The sequence below is a fragment of the Trichosurus vulpecula genome, chromosome 1 (assembly GCF_011100635.1).
Source record: "Trichosurus vulpecula isolate mTriVul1 chromosome 1, mTriVul1.pri, whole genome shotgun sequence".
In the NCBI taxonomy this organism is placed as follows: domain Eukaryota; kingdom Metazoa; phylum Chordata; class Mammalia; order Diprotodontia; family Phalangeridae; genus Trichosurus; species Trichosurus vulpecula.
The window spans coordinates 55,713,718-55,734,613 of record NC_050573.1 but is presented as its reverse complement, the minus strand read 5'-3'; the positions used below and the strand labels follow the sequence as shown (position 1 = coordinate 55,734,613).

At 51.9% G+C, this 20,896-nt stretch overlaps 1 protein-coding gene across 5 annotated transcripts in view; it reads right to left on the bottom strand.

Moving 5' to 3' along the window:
* The window catches only part of SSBP4 (single stranded DNA binding protein 4), a 48,408-nt gene that overhangs the window by 17,214 nt on the left and 10,298 nt on the right, over positions 1-20,896 (bottom strand). For all 5 annotated transcript variants that reach the window (XM_036741600.1, XM_036741598.1, XM_036741601.1 and 2 more), the window contains exon 5: positions 2,922-3,002. In XM_036741600.1, the coding sequence (XP_036597495.1) occupies positions 2,922-3,002 (81 nt within the window). The remainder of the gene's footprint in view (positions 1-2,921; positions 3,003-20,896) is intronic.

Here is a 20,896-nt window from a genome sequence, read left to right as displayed (position 1 = left end):
AGACCACTTAAGCTTTATGAACCAGAGTTGTCTTATTTGGAAAATAGAGATCATGGGGAGCCAAATCTTCCTCCATATTTTAGTGAAGTTCAAGTAATAAATGTGAATAGTTCTGTAATCTCTAAGGCCACTGCCATCATTACTATTTTTATCCTGTACTTAAGTTGATTTCTTGAACCCATGTGGGACTTTACATTTATCTCCACTAAATACATCTTATTCAGACTGGCTCAGTGTTCTGGCCTCTCCAGATCTTTTGGGCTCCTGGCTAATCCTTCAGTGCATTCAGCAGTGCTTCTTAAACTATAGGTCACGACCCCATATGGGGTCTGGAAAAATTTGGCCACAGTAAAATATTTCTGACCACCCAATGACTAAAAATTAATGAAACTGAGGTGTTTCTGGCAGGGCTTGCCTGGCAACTTCACAGCAACCTTGGTGCTGGAAACAAAGGGTTCAAACTTTCCACTGTGCGTGGCCATGCAACACCAAGGAACACTGCCAAACCACAAAAAAGGGTCTCAAGTAGAAAAAGCTGAAGAAGCCCCACATTAGGGAACCCTCCTGGTTATCTGTCATCTGCAGATCTGGTCAATGCCTCCTTGATCCAGGTCACTGACAAGAATGCAAAATGGCCAAGAAACCCAACATTGATCCCTGGGTCTCTTCCCCACAGCAGCCTTCCCCCCCCCCACTCTCTCTCTCTCTCTCTCTTTCTCTCTCTCTCTCTCTCTCTCTCTCTCTCTCTCTCTCTCTCTCTCTCTCGGTAATGGGGGTTAAATGACTTGCCCAGGGTCACACAACTAGTCTGAGGCTGGATTTGAATTCAAGTCCTGATTCCTGACTCCAGGGCCTATATTCTATCCATTGGGCCACCTAGCTGGCCCAGGAAGCCTTCTATCTAAATTAATATTGAATTAGAATATCCAAGACTCACAGCCCCAACCTCCTGAATGTGGAACCTCCACCTCCCTGACATATATATACCCTCCTCGTGCCCTGTCCTGGATCCCGCAACCTTTACCCCCTACACACACACACACACACACACACACACACACACACACACACACACCCCTCTCTCTCTCATAGAGTTCATGCCTCTCCCTCTCACACACAGATCCCTGTGTCCCGCCCCCAACAGATTTCTTGCTTCTCTCTCACACACAGACTTCATGCCTTTTTCCCATACAAAGGGACTCACAATACTTTCCTCTTTACCCTTTTCAGACACAGATCCCTTTCCTCCTGTACCTCACATCCTAACCCTCTGTCATAGCACACATCTCTCTCATACACAAACACCCTCTACTTCCACACCCCTTGTCTCTTACTCCACCTCACACACACATGCACACACATACACACACACACACACAAAGACCATACATCCCTTTATATTTCTCCCTCTCTCACATCAGATTCTATGCTTCTCTCTGTCTCTAAACACACACATAACACATTTTCTTTTCTCTTTCTCATAGACCCCACAGATTCTGTCCTACCCCCCTTCTCTCTTAATCTCAGAACCCCATATCCCCTCTCTCACCCAGACCCCTACCCTCCACAGACGTCATACCCCACCCTCCCTCTCTCAGACAGATGCCTCCATGTTCCCCACAGACTTTATGCCTCTCATACATACACCCTATACCCTGCTCTCTTTTCCACATAGATAGACCCCATGTCTCTCTATCACACAAATATACTGTATACTCCTCTGTCTCTTTTTCTGTCTCTCTCCCTCCCCCTCTCTCTCCCTCCACCCTCTCTCTCAGATCCCACACCCTCTTCTCTCCTTTTCTCACCCACCTCTGACATCCCCACACATTCAGAGACCCCCTAGCCCCTTTCCCCTAGAGATCCGCCCTGGGCCTGTCCCAGTCTCAAACACAGAGACCTCCCCTCTTTAGATCATGTAGCCTCCATGGCCTCCTCTCTCTAGTGCTCTGTATCAGCCCCACACCTCTCCTACTCAAACCCCACATCCCCATCTTATGCACAAACCTCCCTCCTTCCTGCCGCTCTCCTGCCCTCCCCCCATACGTACAGACTCATGCCTATTTCTTTCTCTCTCCCACACACACAGACCCCACGCCTTCGCTCACATGCAAGTCTAGAGACCCCATGCTGCTTTCTCTCTTCCAAACATACAGACCCAAAGCCACAAAGACCTCCAGGCCTCTCTCTCCCCCAGATCCTCCCTCCCCCTCCTGCACAGAGATGCCCCCACACCTCTCATTCTCCATGCACACACTCCACAGCCCCCTCCGTTAGTTCTTCCTCTCACCAACACACACTCACACACCCACACTCTGCCTCTTTCTCTCTCACCGACAGACTGTACCTCTCATTTATACACAAGCCTCCTCTCTGGCAGGCCATGCCATTCCTTCCTTTCTCTCTTACACAAACACACGGCCATAGGCTCCATGCTGCTGACTCACACACAGATAGACCCTACACCCCCCTCTCTCTTCATTTCCTTCTCTCTCCTCTCTTCTCTCTCTCTCCTTCTCTATTCTCCTTCCTTCCTTCCTTCCTTCCTCTCTCTCTCTCTCTCTCTCTCTCTCTCTCTCTCTCTCTCTCTCTCTCTCCTTCTCTCTTCTCCCTCCTCTCTCTCTCTCTTCCTCTTTCTCTTCCTCTATACTCCCCTCCCTCTCACCCACTATTTCTTTCTCTCCCTCACCCTCTTCATCCCCCTCCAAGACATCATTTGCTCTCCCTCACAGACACACAAACACACATCCCACAGACAACTGCATCCCATGCCCACATCCACACGGAGCCCCACACAACCCTACATACCGAGAGAAGTTTAACCTTCACCCTCCCCACAGCCCCGCCTCATTCCTGAGGCTGCCAAGGGACAAATCCAGCCCCCCAATTCTGCTCCCCAGGAGACAGCCCCATTGTGGTACCTGAAAGAAGCCAGCTGGCATAGGCATCCCATCACTGGGAGCCATGCCACCCATCACCGGGCTAGGCGCTGCAGCCGCACTCTGAAAGGCAGAAAGAGCAGGGTCAGTCAAAATCTGCCATAATGGGGTTCAAGCATCCCCATTCCCAACCCTGGGCCTTCTGTTCTCTACTTAACCCAGCCTTGGGCCCCTACGAAGGGAAGAATGGTACAATGTGTAGAAAGAACACTGGATTTGTCATAAAAGGACCTGGGTTCAAATCCTGAACTCTATCATTTACTACCTTGGGATGTTAGGCAAGTCACTTCTCTAAAGCTGTTTCATCACCTGTACAAAGGAGGTGATGCAGACCAATAATCCTATGTATAGTGCAGGTAGGTAGGCCTAGAGTTGGTGGGCTGTTGTTCTGATACATGTCCCTTTTCTGTGCCTCAGTTTCCCTACCTATAAATTGAGGAAGAAGGAATCATTGATCTCTAAACTCTGACGTCCTGTGTCCTAAGGGCCCTCCCAGCTCTGACATCCTGTGTTCTAAGGAGTCTCCCAGCTCTAACATCCTGTGTACTGAGGGCCCTCCCAGCTCTGACATCCTGTGTTCTAAGGAGTCTCCCAGCTCTAACATCCTGTGTTCTAAGGGCCCTCCCAGCTCTGATATCCTGTGTTCTAAGGAGTCTCCCAGCTCTAACATCCTGTGTACCGAGGGCCCTCCCAGCTCTGACATCCTGTGTTCTAAGGAGTCTCCCAGCTCTAACATCCTGTGTTCTAAGGGCCCTCCCAGCTCTGATATCCTGTGTACTGAGGGCCCTCCCAGCTCTGACATCTGTGTTCTAAGGGCCCTCCCAGGTCTCACATCCTGTGTTCTAAGGGCCCTCCCAGCTCTCACATCCTGTGTTCCAAGGAGTCTCCCAGCTCTAACATCCTGTGTTCTAAGGGCCCTCTCAGCTCTGACATCCTGTGTTCTAAGGGCCCTCCCAGCTCTGACATTCTGGAGTTCCTTCCAAGTCTAAATCCTAAAATTCCCTAATTTAGAGAATCATGAGATCCTTGATCTTGGAGAACAGCAAGGCCAAAGTGAGGCCCAGAGGGAGAGAATCTTGCCCCTGGTCACAAGCAGTATAGGCGGCCCTCCCAAACCAGGGGTCCTCAGCCTTACTGGCATCCTGGAGCCCTACAGGAGGGAAGCTGATGAAGCCTATGGAGGGAACCCTTCTCCAAATCATGTTTTGAAATGAATAAAAGACACAGGAGCACCAGGGAACCCAAAGGCTCCTAAAGATAAAGATGTCGTTTTCGCCCCATCCAAGATAACAAACAGGTGGGTCTCAGGTTCAGGGTCCCTGCTCTAGTCCAATTCAATTGCAGGAAAGTGCTGAGTGCTGAGGAAGAGAAGCAATTGCGATGCCAGTAAGAAGGGGCATTTCTGGCCTTCATTCCTTCTCCCCTCCCCACCTTCCCCCATTTTTCAATCCCCAGCCCTTCTAGGAAGCCTTTGCCGCCCAGTCAGTAGGGGCTCCTCAGGCCCAAAGGTTCCTCGGGGACCTGAGGCTGTGTTTTGTTTCTATCTAATCAAGCATTTATTAGGTGCCTATGACAGCCCAGGCACTGTGCCTTATAAGCCACAGACAGAAACCAAATCGTGCCTGCCCTCATAGACCTTCCAGTCTCCTGGTAACAACCAAAGGGACCTTGCAGATAAGCAGCACACCTGTGACCATTTGAGGAAGGAAGAAGAAGCAGACCCAGCAGAGAAAAGCAGAAAAAAAGGCTTTCAGTAGGAGACAACAGAAGAGCTGAAGGAAGTGGAGGATGTTAAGCAGGTGGGGGTGGCTCAGTGGATAGAGCACTAGTCCCGGAGTCAGGGAGACCTGAGTTCAAAACCTGTCATAGACACTTATTAGCAGTATGACCCTAGGCAAGTCATTAACTCTGTTTGCCTCAGTTTCCTCAACTGTATAGTGGAGATAGTAACACTCCCTAGGGTTGTGTGAGGACCCAACAAGATTTGTAAAGCTCTTTGCACGGTACCTGGCACATAATGGTGGCTATACAAATGCAAGCTGTTATCATTACTGAGAGGCCCAGGTGAGGAGGAAGGGCACAAAGGACAGAGCATATAAAGGCCAGGAGCTAGAAAACCACATGCTAGGTTGGGGGCAGGGATGGGGACCAACATATGCACAATCTGTGAAAATCATGACTTCAAGTCTACAAGCACTTATTAAATGCTTACTGTGTGCCAGGCCCTGAAGGCAAACCCTAAACTCCAACTCTCCAGGGGCTTACGTTGGAATGGGGAGGAACAACATGGTAGCTCAGTACATACAGAGAAGACATAGATAGAAGGTTATGGAAGTCACTGGCAGTGGAAGGGGAGGGTGGAGTTCTCTTTCATAAAATGAGATTCCTGTGGGGTCTTGAAGGAATCTAAGGAGCCAAAGGGAAGGAGGAGAGAATTCCAGTCTTGGGGGACGGACAGTGAAAACCTTGGTGTCATCCTCAATTCCTCTCTCTCACTGCCATATCCAATAGGTTGCCAAGGCCTGTTGATTTGACTCTCCTGACATCTCTCACACATGTCGCCTTCTCTTCTCTGACAGAGCCCATAGCCCTGGGCCTGGCCCTCATCACCTCCTGACTGGACCGTTGTGAAAGCTTGCTGGTTGGTCTGCCCTCCTCCGGGCTCTGCCCACTCCAGTCCTCCACCAGCTGTCAAAGTGGGTGTTTCCTAAAGCACAGGTCTTACCGAGTCGCCCCCCCATCCTCCAGGCCCATCTCCAACTCAATAAACTCCAGAGGCTCCCTACAGCTCCAGCATCAAGTAGAAAATCTTTTTTGGCATTCAAAGCCCTTCTCAGCCTTCCTCCCCCTACCCACCCACTACATATTCTTTACTCAGTACCACAGGACTCACACAAGACATTCCCATCTCCAAACTCCTACCATTTCCCTTGGTTATCTCCATGCCTGGAATGTTCCCCCTTCTCATCCCCACCTCCTGGCTTCCCTGACATCCCAGCAAAAATCCTCCCTTCTACAGGAAGCATTTCCTGGTCCCCCTGAATGCTGGTGCCTTCCCTACATTGATGACCTCCCATTTATCCTGTCTATAGCTGGTTTGTCCACGGTTCGCATCTTGTCTCTCCCATCAGACTGTGAGCTCCTTGAGAGCAGGGACTGTCTTTTGCCTTTCTATGTGGCCCCAGGACAATGGAGTAGATGCTTAACAAATTTTTACTGACTGACTGAGAAACCACAAGATTCGGGAACAGATCGAATATGAGAGTGTGGAGTTAAGACCGGAAATTGAGGTTGGAAGCGTAGGTGACTGAGAGGATGGCAGTGTCTTCCACAGTAATAGGAAAGCTGGGAGGAAAAGAAGGTTTGAGTGGGAAAGTCCTTTTTGGGTGATGTCGAGTTTGATGTGGGACTGGGCTCAGGAGAAAGACTGGGGCAGGATCTATAGATCTGGGTGTCCTTTACATAGAGAGGATAACTGACCATGGGAGCTGATGAGAGCACCAAGTGAAACATGATAGAGGGAGAGGAAAAAAGCATCCATGACAGAGCCTTGGGGGACACCCAGGGATGAAGAAGAGTACAGCAGGGCAGCCAGGAGGTAAACCAGGGGAGATCAGTATCATAAAAATGAGAAAGGAAGTGTCATGGAGGAGTGACGGACAGCGTCAAAGGCAAGAGAAAGGTCAAGAAGGAAGGAGACTGAGAAAAAGCCTTTGGACTGGGAAATTAAGACATCACGTAACTTTGGGGAGAGCTGTTTCATTTGACTATAAGAAGGTTTAGGAGAAAGAGAGGGGCGGTAGTGAGAGAGAGAGAGAGGGAGTCAGGAGAGAGAGAGTGAGAGAGGGGAGAGAGAGAGAGACAGAGAGAGAGGAGAGGGGGACAGAGAGAGAGAGACAGGAGAGAGGGGAGGGAGGGGGAGAGAGAGAGAGGAGAGGGAGAGACAGAGAGAGAGACAGAGACAGGACAGAGAGAGACACAGAGAGAAAGACAGAGACAGAGAGAGAGGAGAGGGAGAGAGACAGAGAGAGAGAGATGGGGGGAGAGAGAGACAGAGAGAGAGAGAGAGAGAGACAGAGAAAGACACAGAGAGATGGAGACAGAGAGAGAGAGAGAGAGAGAGAGAGAGAGAGAGAGAGAGAGATAGGACTGTTCAGAGCTCTTTGGTTGTCTGCTACTGAGTCCCCATCCCCCCATTTTGAGAACATTCATTCATTTCTTTAATCATTCAACAACTACTTGTAAGACACTTATCCTGGTCCACGGCTGGGAATGCAAAGGCAAAAATTAAACAATTCAGAGGGCAGAAGTTAGATCTCCTTTTCCAGAACCTGGCCCAAGGCTGGGAACATCTTTCAACAAAAAGCTCGTAGGGGCACAGTGGACAGAGTAGTGTCCTGGAGTCAGGAGGACCTTAGTTCAAATCCAGACCCAGACACTTACTAGCTGTGTGAACCTGGACAAGTCACTTAACTCCACTGCCCTCCAACGAAGAAACAAACAAACAAAAAAAGCCTTGTTACTACACAATGGACTAGACCCTGTTCTGCTTGGTTCCTCGACCTGGCATTATCTTCCCAGTCTCTTTTCTAGGACATTAAGAAGGGTCCCTAAATGAGTCGTGGAAACAACTTCACCTTCTTTTTGCAAGTAAAATTGACTTCAACATTACTGCAAACTAGAGACACGCCCCTCCCCCAACAGCACAGTGTATTGGAAAAAGCATTGGAAGTGATGTCATAGGGGCTGGGTTCAAGTTCCAGGGCCACCACCTAGCCACTGGGTGGTCTTGGAACTAAGGCCCTGAGTGAAGAAGCGTAGTATTCAGCTTCACCCGGTATTGGAAGGACTTGGATCCAGGCATAGGACGCCAAACCAGCCAGGCTATCCCCCTCCCCCACTTCTAAAATGGGAGAATACTGGCACCTTTCAGAGTCAAACGAGATGTGGGTAAAATGATTTGTAATGGAGAAACGGGGGCGATGTAAAATGTAAGATGCTGGTGATTTTAACCCTACCCAACACGTCTCTACTGGAAATATCACTGGGTAGTTAGGGGTGATGGGTTGTGAGTAGGGACTGCTTCATTCTTTGCACTTGTATCCCCAGCACCTAACACAGTGCTTGGCACATAGTAGGTGCTTAATTCATTACTATACACCACAGCTCTGTCACAGTTCAAATAGTTATCCTTTTCTACACCGCCCCCAAACAAAAACCCAAACCAAACAACCTCCCCTCCCCGACTTTGAGTGAAGTTGCATAGCAAATGCAGGATCCTATAAGACTCTAGACAGCAGAGTGGTTCATCTGGGCTTCCTGCTTTTCTGCAAATCATGCACAGCTGGTAGGCATAGCAGCTACTGCAATTCCTTAGTATATATGTTCTCTGATCCTGTCATTTTCTTTTTTTTTTTTTGAGGGGGGAAGGCAGGGCACTTGGGGTTAAGTGACTTGCCCAAGGTCACATAGCTAGTAAGTGTGTCAAGTGCCTAAGGCTGGACTTGAACTCAGGTCCTCCTGACTCCAGGGCTGGTGCTCTAATCACTGTGCCACCCAGCCACCCCTCTCTCTGATCCTATCCACACCTCCCATCCTCCGCACGGCTGCCAAAACAATCTTCCTAAAGCACAGGTCTGACCGCATCCCTCCCTCTCAAGAAGCTTTTGGGGCTCCCTATTACCTCTAGGATAGAATACAAGCTCTTCCCAGCCTAGCATCAGCTTACCTCTCCAGGCTTACTTTACAGTACACCTGCTCTGTATAGTCCATATTGGATCTATACTGGCCCACCTGATGAACTACCGAGCTCAGCGTTCCGTCTCCCTCATATTAAATAAGTGACTTTATATTGAAGTGAACATGAAGGGCATCACTTATTCACTCAGGGCCTCTAAGGTACCTTCCTGCTCTATATTTACTGTGCTATGATTATGTCTCATTCCCCCTCCACCATGACTAAGCCTGGTTCTTCTCCATCTCTATCCCACGCTCCTTGCCCCCCAAACCCCAGCTCAGGTTAGGCAAGCAGGGGACTTGCTCAGTTGGTCCCAAGAAATGTTCATTGAATGACAAGTCGCTGAGAGTTTCAATAATTCATTCAACAACTATGCGCTAAGGCCCCCAGGTGGCAGGACTGAGCTCTGCGGAGGGAAGCCAAAACAGGCTAAGCCGCTGTGTCTGCCCTCAGGGAGTTCATCATCTATCCCAGAGGCCAGAAGACTGAAAAAAGCAGAGATAACTTAAGTGCAGTATTGCTCTGAGTGAGAGGAAGAGGTCTAGGCCATCGGTGCATAAGGAGCTTGGCAGAAGAAGCCTCCCTGAGGACTGGGTGATCCCAGAAGGCTGCCCAGAGGAAGGTGACATTTGAACTGGACCTTGTCGGCTGAGTGTCACATGCGGAGTCAGAGACTCCTGGTCTTCTGCAGCCGGTCTCCCCTCATTGCACTTCATCCTCTACACAATAACTAAAGTCATTTTCCCAAAGCACAGGTCTGACCACGTCACACACGTCTTTACAATACCTGCATATTTACATAACGCATAAAAGTTTCCAGAACTTGTGACATAATTGCACTTGAGCATAAGGTAGGTGAGTACTGGGGCCGCTAGGTGGCACAGTGGAGTGAGCCTGGAGTCAGGAAGGCTGAGTTCAAATCTGCCTTCAGACGCTAGCTGTGTGACCCTGGGCAAGTCACTTCACCCTGTTTGCCTCAGTTTCCTCATCTGTAAAATGAGCTGGAGAAGAAAATGGCAAACGCTCCAGCATCTTCCAAAATGGGGTCACGGAGAGTCAGACATGACAGAAAATGACTGAATACAGGTGGGTATTACTGCTGTTAGCTGTTTTCCAGAAGAAGAAACTGAAGTTCAGGGAGCTCATGAGCAACCACAGCATCTTCTCCTGTATCCAGCCTCTACCCAGGCTGGCCCCAAGGCCTGGAACACTCTCCTTCCTCACCTCTGCCTCTTAGACTCACTAGCGTTCTTCCAAGGTCTGCTCAAATGTCACTTTCTATGGGACACCTTCCTGATGTCCCCCAGCTGCCTGTGCTCCCCTCTTCACCCTCCCCAAACCGAGTGACCTAGTAGCTTATTTTGTATATACTTATGTATATATGTGGTGGTCCCCCCTCCCCCAGTCCAGAGAAGCTCCCCGAGGGCAGGACATTTCCGCCTTTGTGTCCCCAGATCTAGTTATACGTAGCTTTCAAAAGTCCTGTTGGTTGGCTGATGGTCAAGAGGCCTGTACTTGTCCGGGTTAGGGTTCAGGCACTACCACTCGTGACTAGCCCTAATTCCTTCATCTTTAGGATCAGAAGACAAAGATCCAAAGGAGTAGTGAGATCCAAGCCTGGCCTCCGGAGTCGGTCAACAAGCAAGCATTATGCACTTCCTGTGTGCCGGGCACTAAGCTTAATAAAGGCAAAGACGTGGTCCTTGCCCTCAGGGGCTGCCGATCGAATAGAGCATCAGGGAGATCCGGGCTCGTTTCTCAGACACCGAGTTGTGCGACTCTCAGCAACCATTTCTCCGTGCCTCAATTTCCTCGTTTGTCAAATAGGGATTAAAAATAGACCCCGCCCCTTCAGGGTGGCAGCGATGCTCAGAGGACGTAATGTACATACAGCTGCGGCAAACATGGCTATTACTACCATCATTATTAAGACCAGGGGCCGAGCGTCAGGCCCTCTTTCCAACGTTCTCCAGCTCAGTTTCGCACAGCCGTAGGAGGTGGAGGAGGAGCCAGAAGAGGTGGGCCCTCAGTTAAGCCCACCCCATCTATTATAAGTTTAGGGGCTTGGAGTGCCTTCCCACTGCTCCTCCCTCCTCCGGGTTCCCAGGTCCCTCCGGATCGCTGGGTCTAAGAGGACGGAAGGGCAGAGGGAGGGGCCCCCCTGCCCTTCCTTCCAAGGGCAGCACAGCCCAATGCCGAAGGGCTAGCGGCAATCCGGGGGTTTAGGAAAGAAACCTGGACTTTCAGGGCTGGAAAGAGACCATCAAGCTAATCGAACCCCCTCCCTAGAGAGATGAGGACTTATCCAAGGTCACTTAAATTAGCCAGCACTCATACCCGGCTCCCCGGAGGGGGCAGGGTCGGGGTGGAGGGAGAGGCTCCCTCGTTTGCCCTCCCTAGTTGGGGGCCTCACCCGCTCCAGGGCTTAAGTCAGAGCCAGGATGGCGCTAGGGCCCCGGGAGGGGGAGGCGCCGGTCTTCTAGGCGGCTGGACCCAGCTGAACTCGCTGGAGGACCCGGCGCGAATCATTTGCAAGACAATGGCCAGTCTGTGGCCGCCGCCAAGACCAACAGCGCCCGGGGCGAGGCTGCTCGGTGCACTCCTCCTCCCAGCCCGCCGGGCCCAACCCAGCCCCGGGCCAACGGGCCGGCCTGCAGACGGACGGGCTGCCCCATCTTAACCCTCTGCGCCCCGGCCTCCTCCAGCCCCGGGGACCCCTACCCGCTCCAACGTCTACTACGCATAAGCCAGCGGTTCCAGTCGACCCCCATGTGCTTTCTCGGGGACCCGGGGTCCAGCGACCCGGGCTTATTACTTTTCGAAGGGTAGCCCAGGGAGGGGGAAGCTGGCCTGATTTTGTCCTAGCTCCAAAGAACCCTTTCCTTCCCTTGGGCTCAGTTTCCCTATTTATAATTAAATTTTAGGAGGGTTGGGCCTGGATCACAGACTTGATCAAAGGATCACAGATTTTTTAAATTATTACTATTTTAAAGAAGCAGCTATAGTGCTAGACTTGGAGTTAGGAAGACCTGAGTTCAAATGGGGCCTCGGATCTTTGCTAGCTGCTGCGTGATCCTGGACAAATCGCTTAACCTCAGCCCGTCTCAGTTTCCTCGTCTGTGAAATCTGGGTAATACCAGCACTTCTCTCCGGTGATTATAAGGATAAAAGGAGATTTTTCCGGAAAACTTTTTTTGTTTGTTCTGTTTGGAAGGGAGCTTGGAGGTCATCTGGTCTGACCCTCCCGTTTTACAGATGAGGAAACTGAGGCTCAGAAAATTTGCTTAAGGTCACACAACTAGTAATGTCAGAGAGATGGCATTCCAACTCCGATGCTCCCTGGTTCCCAAGCCTGGTGCTATTGCCACTACTCCGTGCTGAAACTGCCTAGCAGCAGCCTCTGCTTGAAGTCAGTTACCAAAAGAGGCTTATGGCTTACTTTCCTGCCCAAATATCTTTAGGGGTTCCCCAGCCCTCTAGTCTGACCCCAACCTACTCTCCCAGTCTTATTGCATTCTCCTCCCCTCTGAGCACTCTAAATTTCAGCAAAACTGGATTGCCAGCAGTTCTCCTATCGGTGTCTCTAGAGAGCATGCCCACTGGCTGTCCCCTCCTTCCTCTAGGTTAGGGGTGGGGAACCTGCAGCCTGGAGGCCACATGTGACCCTCTAGGTCCTCAGGTGTGGCCTTTTGACTCAGTCCAAGTTTTACTGAACAAATCCTTCTGTTAAGGGGGTTTGTTCTGCGAAGTTTGGATTCAGTCACAGGGCTGCCTAGAGGGCCACATGTGGCAGGTTCCCCACCCCTGCTCTAGGCCTTTCAAAATCTATCCTTTCTCTATGGAGACCCTGAGTTTTCCCTCTCTTCAAAACTTTCTATTGTATTGTTTGGACATCACCTTTGCCTCCAAAACAATGGACTCATTATCTCTGGGTCATTTCTCCACTTTTTCCCCAGCCCACCCAGTAGAAGCTCCCTGAGGACAGAGTGTCACCTTGGCATCCCCCAGTCCAAGGTACAGCCCACCCAACATAGCAATAAATGGTGTAGCCCTGACTTCTATGGACCAGGGTCCCTTAGAGCTCTGAGGTTCCACATTCCAAGATCCCTCCTAGCTCTGGCATTCTTTGTTCTAAGGTCCCTCCCAGCTCAGACATCCTATATTCTGCGTCCTAAAGGCCCATGCAGCTGTGGAGAGGGTCCTTCCTTCAAAGGCATTCTAAGTTCTAAGGGCCCTTCCGGACTTTTCCAGCCCAGAAATTGAGTTCTAAAGGCAGCATCAGTTCCAAGGGCTCTTCCAGTCCAGACAGTCTAAGTTCTAAGGACCCTTCGAGCACATTCTCAGTTCTAAGGACCTTTGCAGCCCAGATATTCTGAGTTCTAAAGTATTTCTCAGTTCTAAGGACCCTTCCAGCCCAGACATTGTACATTCTAAGCGCCCTTCCAGCTCTCAATCCTCAATGGAGATCCTTCCAGGCCTCTCCGGACTTTCACAGCTTCCCCTCCCTCCCTCCCCCAACCTCAGCCCCGAGGGCAGCGCCAGGCGCCGAAGAGCTTCCTGGAGGGGTCGGAGGAGGAGGAAGCAAGCAGGCGGGTGGACCCGGCCCTGGGGAGACAGCGGGTGGCTGCCTCTCCCCACCCAGCTGGGGAACCAGGGAAGGCGGTAAGCTTGTGTGTGGGTGGATGAGGGATGGGGGCGGGGTCCCAGCCCTTGCTCCTAGCAGCCCCCACGTGGCCTCCAAGTGGGGTCTGAGGGGTTAATCCCCCAGGCAAGGCCCAGCCCTCCTTGGGACAATCCCGGGGCTGGCCTGGAGGGCAGAGAAGCCTGGGCGGGGGCGGGACTCGGGAAGGCTCGGAGGCGGGGAATCGACTCCCCTCCCCCCTAGAGCCTGGGATTGGGGAGCTGGGGGGCCCCCTCAGCCTCCCCCCCTTGTCAATCAGGGCCTGATGAGCTTCCCGGAGAAGGCAAAACAGCCGTTGCTATGACAACTGGTTTGGGAGCGCTGGGCTTTTCCTGAAGATACCAAGGTCACAAAGAAACAGAGACAGAGACCCAGCAAAGGGAGGAAGAGACGGAGAAACCAAGAGACCGGGGACCCAACAAAGGAAAGAGGGGGCGGCTGAGACCCAGAGATACAGCAAAGGGAGGGAAGAGAGCTGAACACAGCAAAGGAAGTGGGAGGGAACTGAGAGCAAAAACAGGGGAGAGTCTAGGACGCACCGAAAGTGCAGAAAGATGGAGAGAGACCCCCACAGAACCAAGAGAGAGGAACCAGGATGCAGACTCGGGCCAGGAGAGGAGGGGGGCGGGGGTAGAGAGAGACAGAGAGGCAGAAAGAGATAGAAAGAGAGGGAGACAGAGACAGAAAGAGGACAGAGGGAGAGACAGAGAAACAGAGATACAGAGAGAGAAGGAGAGGGAGACAGGGGGAGGGGGGCAAGGAGAGAGAGACAGAGGGGGAGAGAGGGAGAGAAAGAGGAAGGGAGAGAGAGGGAAGAAGAGAGAGACACGGACAGACACAGAGACAGAGTAAGAGAGAGAGGCACGCGGATGGTACAGACAGAAGGGCCAGAGAGGGCTCTGGAGCCCCACCCCCCCCTTCGGGGATCGCCCAAGCCCGTCTATCCCCACCCCCACACTGCTGCCTAGGGATTGGGGGCTGAGAGGAGCCGCAGTGGGGGCCTCCGGCCAGGCCCCGCTCCACCGACAGGATGTCCGCCCAGCTTCCTGGCCACGACCCGGGCCCGCCCGCTTCCCTCCCCTTCGTCTCTCCCCCACAGCCGGGCGATTGGCCCTTCCTTGCCCGGCCAGGCCTGGCGCCCCCAAGACCCGTGGAAGGGGGGGGGGACCGAGTAAAACTCCCGAGCCTAACCGGTCTCTCCCCAAAGCCCCGGGTATGGCTGCGGCACCCTCCCCCCTCACTAGTTGGTAACAGATGTGGCAGCCTCTGCTCCTCCCTGCCCCCCCCAACCCACTGATCTCTGCCCTGGGGCCTCCCTGAGCCTGCCCCCCTTCAGGGTATGGAGCCCAGGCTTGGGTGGGAGAAGGGGGAGACAGCTGGGGTCTGGTACTTCTGGGATCAAAGTCTGAAGGCTCTAGATGCTGAGGCTGGGGTATGAGAGAAGGCAGTTCTTTTGGCCAGAATGTGGAAGGCCAGGGATGGGGGACCCCCAATTTTTCCAATTCCATTTCCCTTTCCTTCTAGCATCATCCTTGCTCCTTTCCATTTTCACTCCCCTCTTCCTACCCCCCCATGTATCCCCAGGTCTTGCCTTCTTTCAGGGCCTCCCTGCTCCTCATCCTCAGCCCTTACACTCTAGCAGAGACTCTCCTCTCTACCCATTGCCCGTATGCTCCCATTCTCTAGGCCTCTCCTTTTTCCAGAATCTCCCTCTCCTTCCCAGCCCCACCCCCCACGTGCCTCCATCTCCCCTCTTTCCAGGCTAACCTTAGCCTTTGTCGGGCCTCCCCTCCCCCCTCATTGTTCCTCAGAGACTGGCTCCCCGCCCCCCCATTTGTGGGCCAAAGCCAGACTGCTTGGGTCCTGGAGGTGGCTCACTCTCCCCCCCCCCATTCTTTTCTCTCTCCCCTTCTCCAATTCTTCATATCTCCCCTCTCTTCTGTCTCTCCCCTTCTCTCTCTCTCTCTCTCTCTCTCCTCTCTCGCCTTTACATATGCAAGCCAGTGCTACCATGGCAACGGGGCCTGACTCCGCAGGGCTGACCCGCGAGGCAGACGGCCCTCTGAAGCCGCGCGTGTGTCTCACTTCGGGAGAATCTCATTAATTCTGAAATGGAAATGGGCCCCGCTCCCTGCGCCCAGCGCCCCGCTCCGGCTCCGCAGCCCTGGCCTCCCTCCCCTCCTCCTTCTTTCCACCCCCTCTTCCCTAAGCTCCCAAGGCTCTTAGTGCAGAGAGATTTGGGGGCGCGGGTGGGGGTGGAGGCAGACACAGGCAAGCAGACGGACACGCTCGGAGACAGAGACAACCGAGGGAGAGACAGAGACAAACGCGGGAGAGAGACAGGGAGACACTGAGCGGAGACACAGAGAGGCTGGGACTGATGGAGAATGGGTGCAGGAGAAAGAAATGAGTGGGATGATGGGAGAGAAATCGAGAGCCAGAGAATGGAGAGCCAGGCCAGGAAAGACTTCTAAAACAGGCTGCAGAGAGACAAAAGGGGGAAGACAGAAGCAGAGACAGAGGGGAGGGCCCAGAGCAAAAAGAAGCGATGGGAATGGAAGAGATAAAAGAGAAGGGGGAAGGAGACAGAGCAAATTGGGGGAGGGGGAGGGTCTGACTTGGCATTGGGGATGGGGGACAGGCACGTGGAGAGCCGGCTAGAGTAATCACCCTGCCCACAGCAGGCAAACCCTCCCCAAATCTTTCCAGAATGAAGTGAGGGAGTAGCTGGCCAAGAGACCGAGAGGGCCAGAGAGGGGAAACAGGAAAGGGACCCATGGAAAAGGACCAGGAGGTAGAGGAGTGGAGGATGCTGGGATGGAGAAGATACTGAGGCAGAAACCAGGTGGGGAGAGAGGCCAAGGAGGAGACCAGGAGGGCAGAGGGGCTGAGGCAGAAATGAATACTCTAGAGAAGCAGGGAGGCATTGGTATGGAGGTCGGGGTTGAAGGTGGGCCCCCGTCCTTGAGGAAAGGAATACAGGAAGGGGAAGATGGGTCAGAATGACTCAACCTTTTATGGGAGCCAAATCTTGACCTGCACCCCCTTTCCCACATCCCTGTCCCCCACCAGAAAGGCCACTGGGTAAGGAGGATCTGGGAATCATACTCCCAGGGAGACAATCAGGTTGGGATGAAGGCCTCTGTGTTGGAAACTAAGTTTAGGCTCTGAGCTTCCCAAACATAAATTCTGCAAGGCTCCTCTCTCCCCAGTTCACACCCTTCCCCCTACTCCAAATAGCTCCAACTGATGAGCCTTAGAGGAGTCTTGCTGAGGGTGGGAATAGGGGAGGGGAGGAGAGGGTTGGGGGAAGAAGATAAGCCCCCCCCAAGCCAGCCAGTCCTGTGTGTGTGTGTATGTGTATGTGTGATTGTGTATTAATGCCTGATGCTGGGTGTGAGTGTGTGTGTAGGTGTGCCCTGGCTGGGTATGTGATGCGTGTAAGAAAGGGGGTGTTTGTTGGTAGCTCCCTGTAATTTTATGTATGGCATGTGGCTATTTGTGGTAGTGGTGGTGGAGTGCTGTATTGATGGGTGAGTATGGTCCTCTGGGTTTGTAGTGGGGAGTATGAAGGAACACTGACAGCAGTCAAAGGACCTGGGTTCAAATCCCACCTTTGATGCTTACAACCTTTGTGACCTTAGACAAGTCACTTCTTCCTGGGCCTTATTTTCCTCATCTGTAGAATAAGGGAGTTGGACTAGATGGCCTCAGGGGCCCTTCCAGCTAGGATCCTATCTCTTCTGGGGTCTCTGTCTCTATCTGGGCACAGTGTTGGAATAGGAGTATGGACTTGAAAGTTAGGAGAGGCTGAGTTCAAATCCTGCCTCTTACAAATAATATGTAAACAAGGGCCTGTCTGAGGGTCAGGCCTGGAGTCAAGAAGACCTAAGTTCAAATCTGGCCTGTGACACTTACTAGCTATGTGACCCTGGTCAAGTCACTTAACCCTGTTTGCCTCAGTTTCCTCATCTGTAAAAGGAGCTGGAGGAGGAAATAGCAAACCTTACTCTAGTATCTTTGCCAAGAAAATCCCAGATGGGGCCACGAAGAATCGGACACGACTAAACAACAAAAGGGCCAGTCACTGCCCTCTCTGATGAATTATTATGATCCCTGCGGAGTTTCTGGATGAATGTATTTGTATATGGGGGTGGGGGGTGAAGGGAGGGGATGGGAATACCACCTTGGGGACAGGAAATACCCCTAGAATTAGCTTTGTGGAGCTCAGTCTGTAGAGGCAAGGGATCTGGGAAGTAGCAAGGCAGAAGTCAAAAGTCCTCCTTAAAGCTCTGGTTTTTAACGTCTGAATTTCTCTTTCCTGCTCCCCCCCTCCCCCAGGGAGAATGGCCCAGGACCTAGATTAACTGATAGGAGGTGGGGCTACTCAGCGGCTTGGGTGTGTTCTCCTTCCTCAGTTCACCCTAGTTAGAAAAACACATCCCATTCTGCCCCACTCCGAAACATATATGCAGAGTCAATATTGACCCTTCTCCCAGCAATCCTGCCAAACTCACCACCCCATCAGCTCCAACATCCCTAGTTTTCCCTCTGGAGCCCTCTGGAGACAGATCCTAGTTAGGCTCCAACTTTGGCATGGGAGCCCTGACTCTGCCACTAAATTGAGAAGTGGCCTTTGCACAGTCACTTCCCCTCCCCAGGCCTGGGGGAAGGTGACCCAGACACCCCCCCTCCAAGCTGTAAGAGCCTATTGGCTCCCCTATACAGACTTCATCATGAAAGCAACACTCCCTAGTGAGTAGTGCTGGCCCTGAGGAAAGTCCCCCTCCCTCCATCATTAGAATTTAGAGGTGAGGGGGAAGTCTCTTTCACAGCAGGACTGTCACAGCGAGACCACCCACAGAAACCATCCATGACATTCCTCAGCACCCTCTACCACCCAGTCCATCCACTCCCAGCCCTTCCCATATCATATGAGAGATCAGATCTTTGGGGCTGGGGACTAGAAGGGACCAAGCTTCTGTGTGACTGGGACCAAGTCTGTGTCGAGAGTGTACGTGGGAGTGTGTATGAGGCTGCTCGTGGGTGTGGGTAAGGTGGTGTAAGCCTGGTGATGCAGACATATGTGTGAGGGCACATGTGAAACTCAATGCCAATAACTCGGAGCTGGGGAGGATTTTAGGGATCATCTTGCTCCTCATTTTACAGGTGGGGAACTGAAGCCCAGGGTTACTCGGCAATAATAAATGCTGCATTTCTACATGAGCAGTCTAAAACTGGCAAAAACTCGTTACACATGTTATATCATTTGATGGTCACAATGACCCCGAGAGACAGGCACTACTACCATGTCCTCATTGCAGAGACAAAGAAACTGAGGAAGAGAGCCAGGGCCAAAGTTACACATGTTGTAATTAGTCAGAAGAATTGCTAACGTTTTGATAGAGATTTAAGATTTATAAAGCACTTTACGTGTTAACCAGCACTTTAGGGTTTACAAAGCGTTTTCCAAAGACTAGCTCGTTTGAAGTGAAGGACTATTAGGGCTCCCTGTTTTACAGACGAGGAAGCTGAGACTGAGATAAGCTAACTACCTTGCCCAGGGATACATATAGTAAGTATCTGAGGGAGGATTTGAACTCAGGTCTTCCTGACTCCAAATCTAACATTCTACCCTCTAGATCACCTAACAAAACCTGGTCCTTTGTCTCCCAATCCAGCATTCTGGGCCCTTTTCATGTTGCCACCTGGGGCTGTGCTGGAGCCAGCTTCCTGAGAGCCAATAGTTAAATTTTCAATATAAGCATTTATACTTTGGAAATCAGCAAAGGCTACAAATTAGTTTATTGTTTCTGTCAACTGTCTGGACTTAAGAAAATGATGGAGAAAATGTTAAGACTATAGAATAAATGTAAAAATATGTGCTGAGCACATTTTCTTTCTGGTGAGCTGATTGTTAAACATTCACCAGCACATCTTCGCTGTAAAATGGGCCAAAAACACTTCACCAACAGGGGAGGCGCTGCTTGGAAAGCAGCTGGTCTGGGAAAGATGTGGGGGATTTAATGGCCTGCAAGCTCGGGAGGAGTCCACCGTGGGATACGGCAGCTGTCCGCTGTCCTGGGGCAGACCACACCTCCGATACTGTGTTCATCTCTGGGCTGGGTATTTTAGGAAGGACAGTAATGAGTGGGAGACTAGCCAGAAGAAGACCCAGGATGTGTACTGGAGGAGAGAAGACTCAGAAAACATGGGTCCAAGGAGGGATTAGTCTTATTCTGCTGGGTCCCAGAGGGCAGAACCAGGAAGGGGGGTAGGTCTAAAGAGGCCAGTTAGAGCTATTACCCCTCTCCCTGTCCCCCAAGAGAGGGGGATAGTGAGTTCGATTACCTAGAGGCCCTCAGGGCACATTGTGGAGGGGATGCCAGTGGGGTAGGGGGTCAAGCTAGGTGGCCCCGCCCCCCAACTTGGAGAGTCTGTGACTATGTTTGATGAGACTTATCAGGGATGATGTGAGGAAGAAGGAGAGAGGGAGAGAGAATGGAGAAAGAGAGAAAGAAGGGGGGAAAGAGAGAAGGGGAGAGAGAGAAGAAAGGAGAGGAGAGAAGAGACGGGGGGGGGGGGGGGAGAGAAGGGGTAGAAAAAGAGTAAAAGAGGGAGAGGGAGCAGGAAGGAGGAGAGAGAGTGAGAGAGAGAGAGAGTGTGTGTGTGTGTGTGTGTGTGTGTGTGTGTGTGTGTGTGTTGGCCCATGTGTGCAAACAACACCCTGTGTCCACAGCACTTGAGCTTCACCTGGAGCTACCAGGCCCAAGCTTGACTCTCAGCTTTCTCACTTACTATGTAGGTGACCTTAGGTCACTTCACTCCCCTAGGCCTCAGTTTCCCCATCTGTAAAATGAAGGGGTCAGATCAGATGACCTTTCAGGTCCCTTCCAGGTCTCAATCTTTGATCTATCTATCTATCTGTCCTCTAATCTATGGCCTCTTCCTGTGTTCGCCCATTTGCAGGGAAAGGGGGGAGGTGGCCTTAGACAGAGAGCAGGCCCCAGGGTCAGGAAGCCCTGGAATTCAAGCCCTGCCTGTGGCTCCAGTGGCTCAGTAACCCTGGGTAAATCCCATGATCTCTCAGTTCCCAAGGCAATTCCTGAAGTTTCCAAGCAGGTGCTGACCTGCGTGGGTAGAGAGAAGGCCCTCTAGAGAAGGGTGGTCAGCAGAGAAAGCAAGACCTTTGGGGAGCCCCGGAGCCCTGTCTACTCTCTCCTAATTGACTTGTTTGTCCCTAAGCTTCTGGGGCCCTCTGAAAGGGCAGCAGGCCTTCCTCAACGCAGCGAGTCTATCCTACAGCAGACAAGGGTCACCTCCTCAGACACAGGACCATAAAGAGACAGAGGAGGCATCTCCCATAGCTTGAGATTCTTACAAGAAAGAAAACCAGGGGTTTAGGGCAGAGGATTCCATTAGCTCCAGTGCTGGGGGACCGAGGCCAGCAGCCTCTCGGGTCCTCTTAAAACATGTATGTCCTCATGTCCATCCAACACCCAAAGTCTTTCCAAGGCTCTCTAGCCACCCACCCGCTAG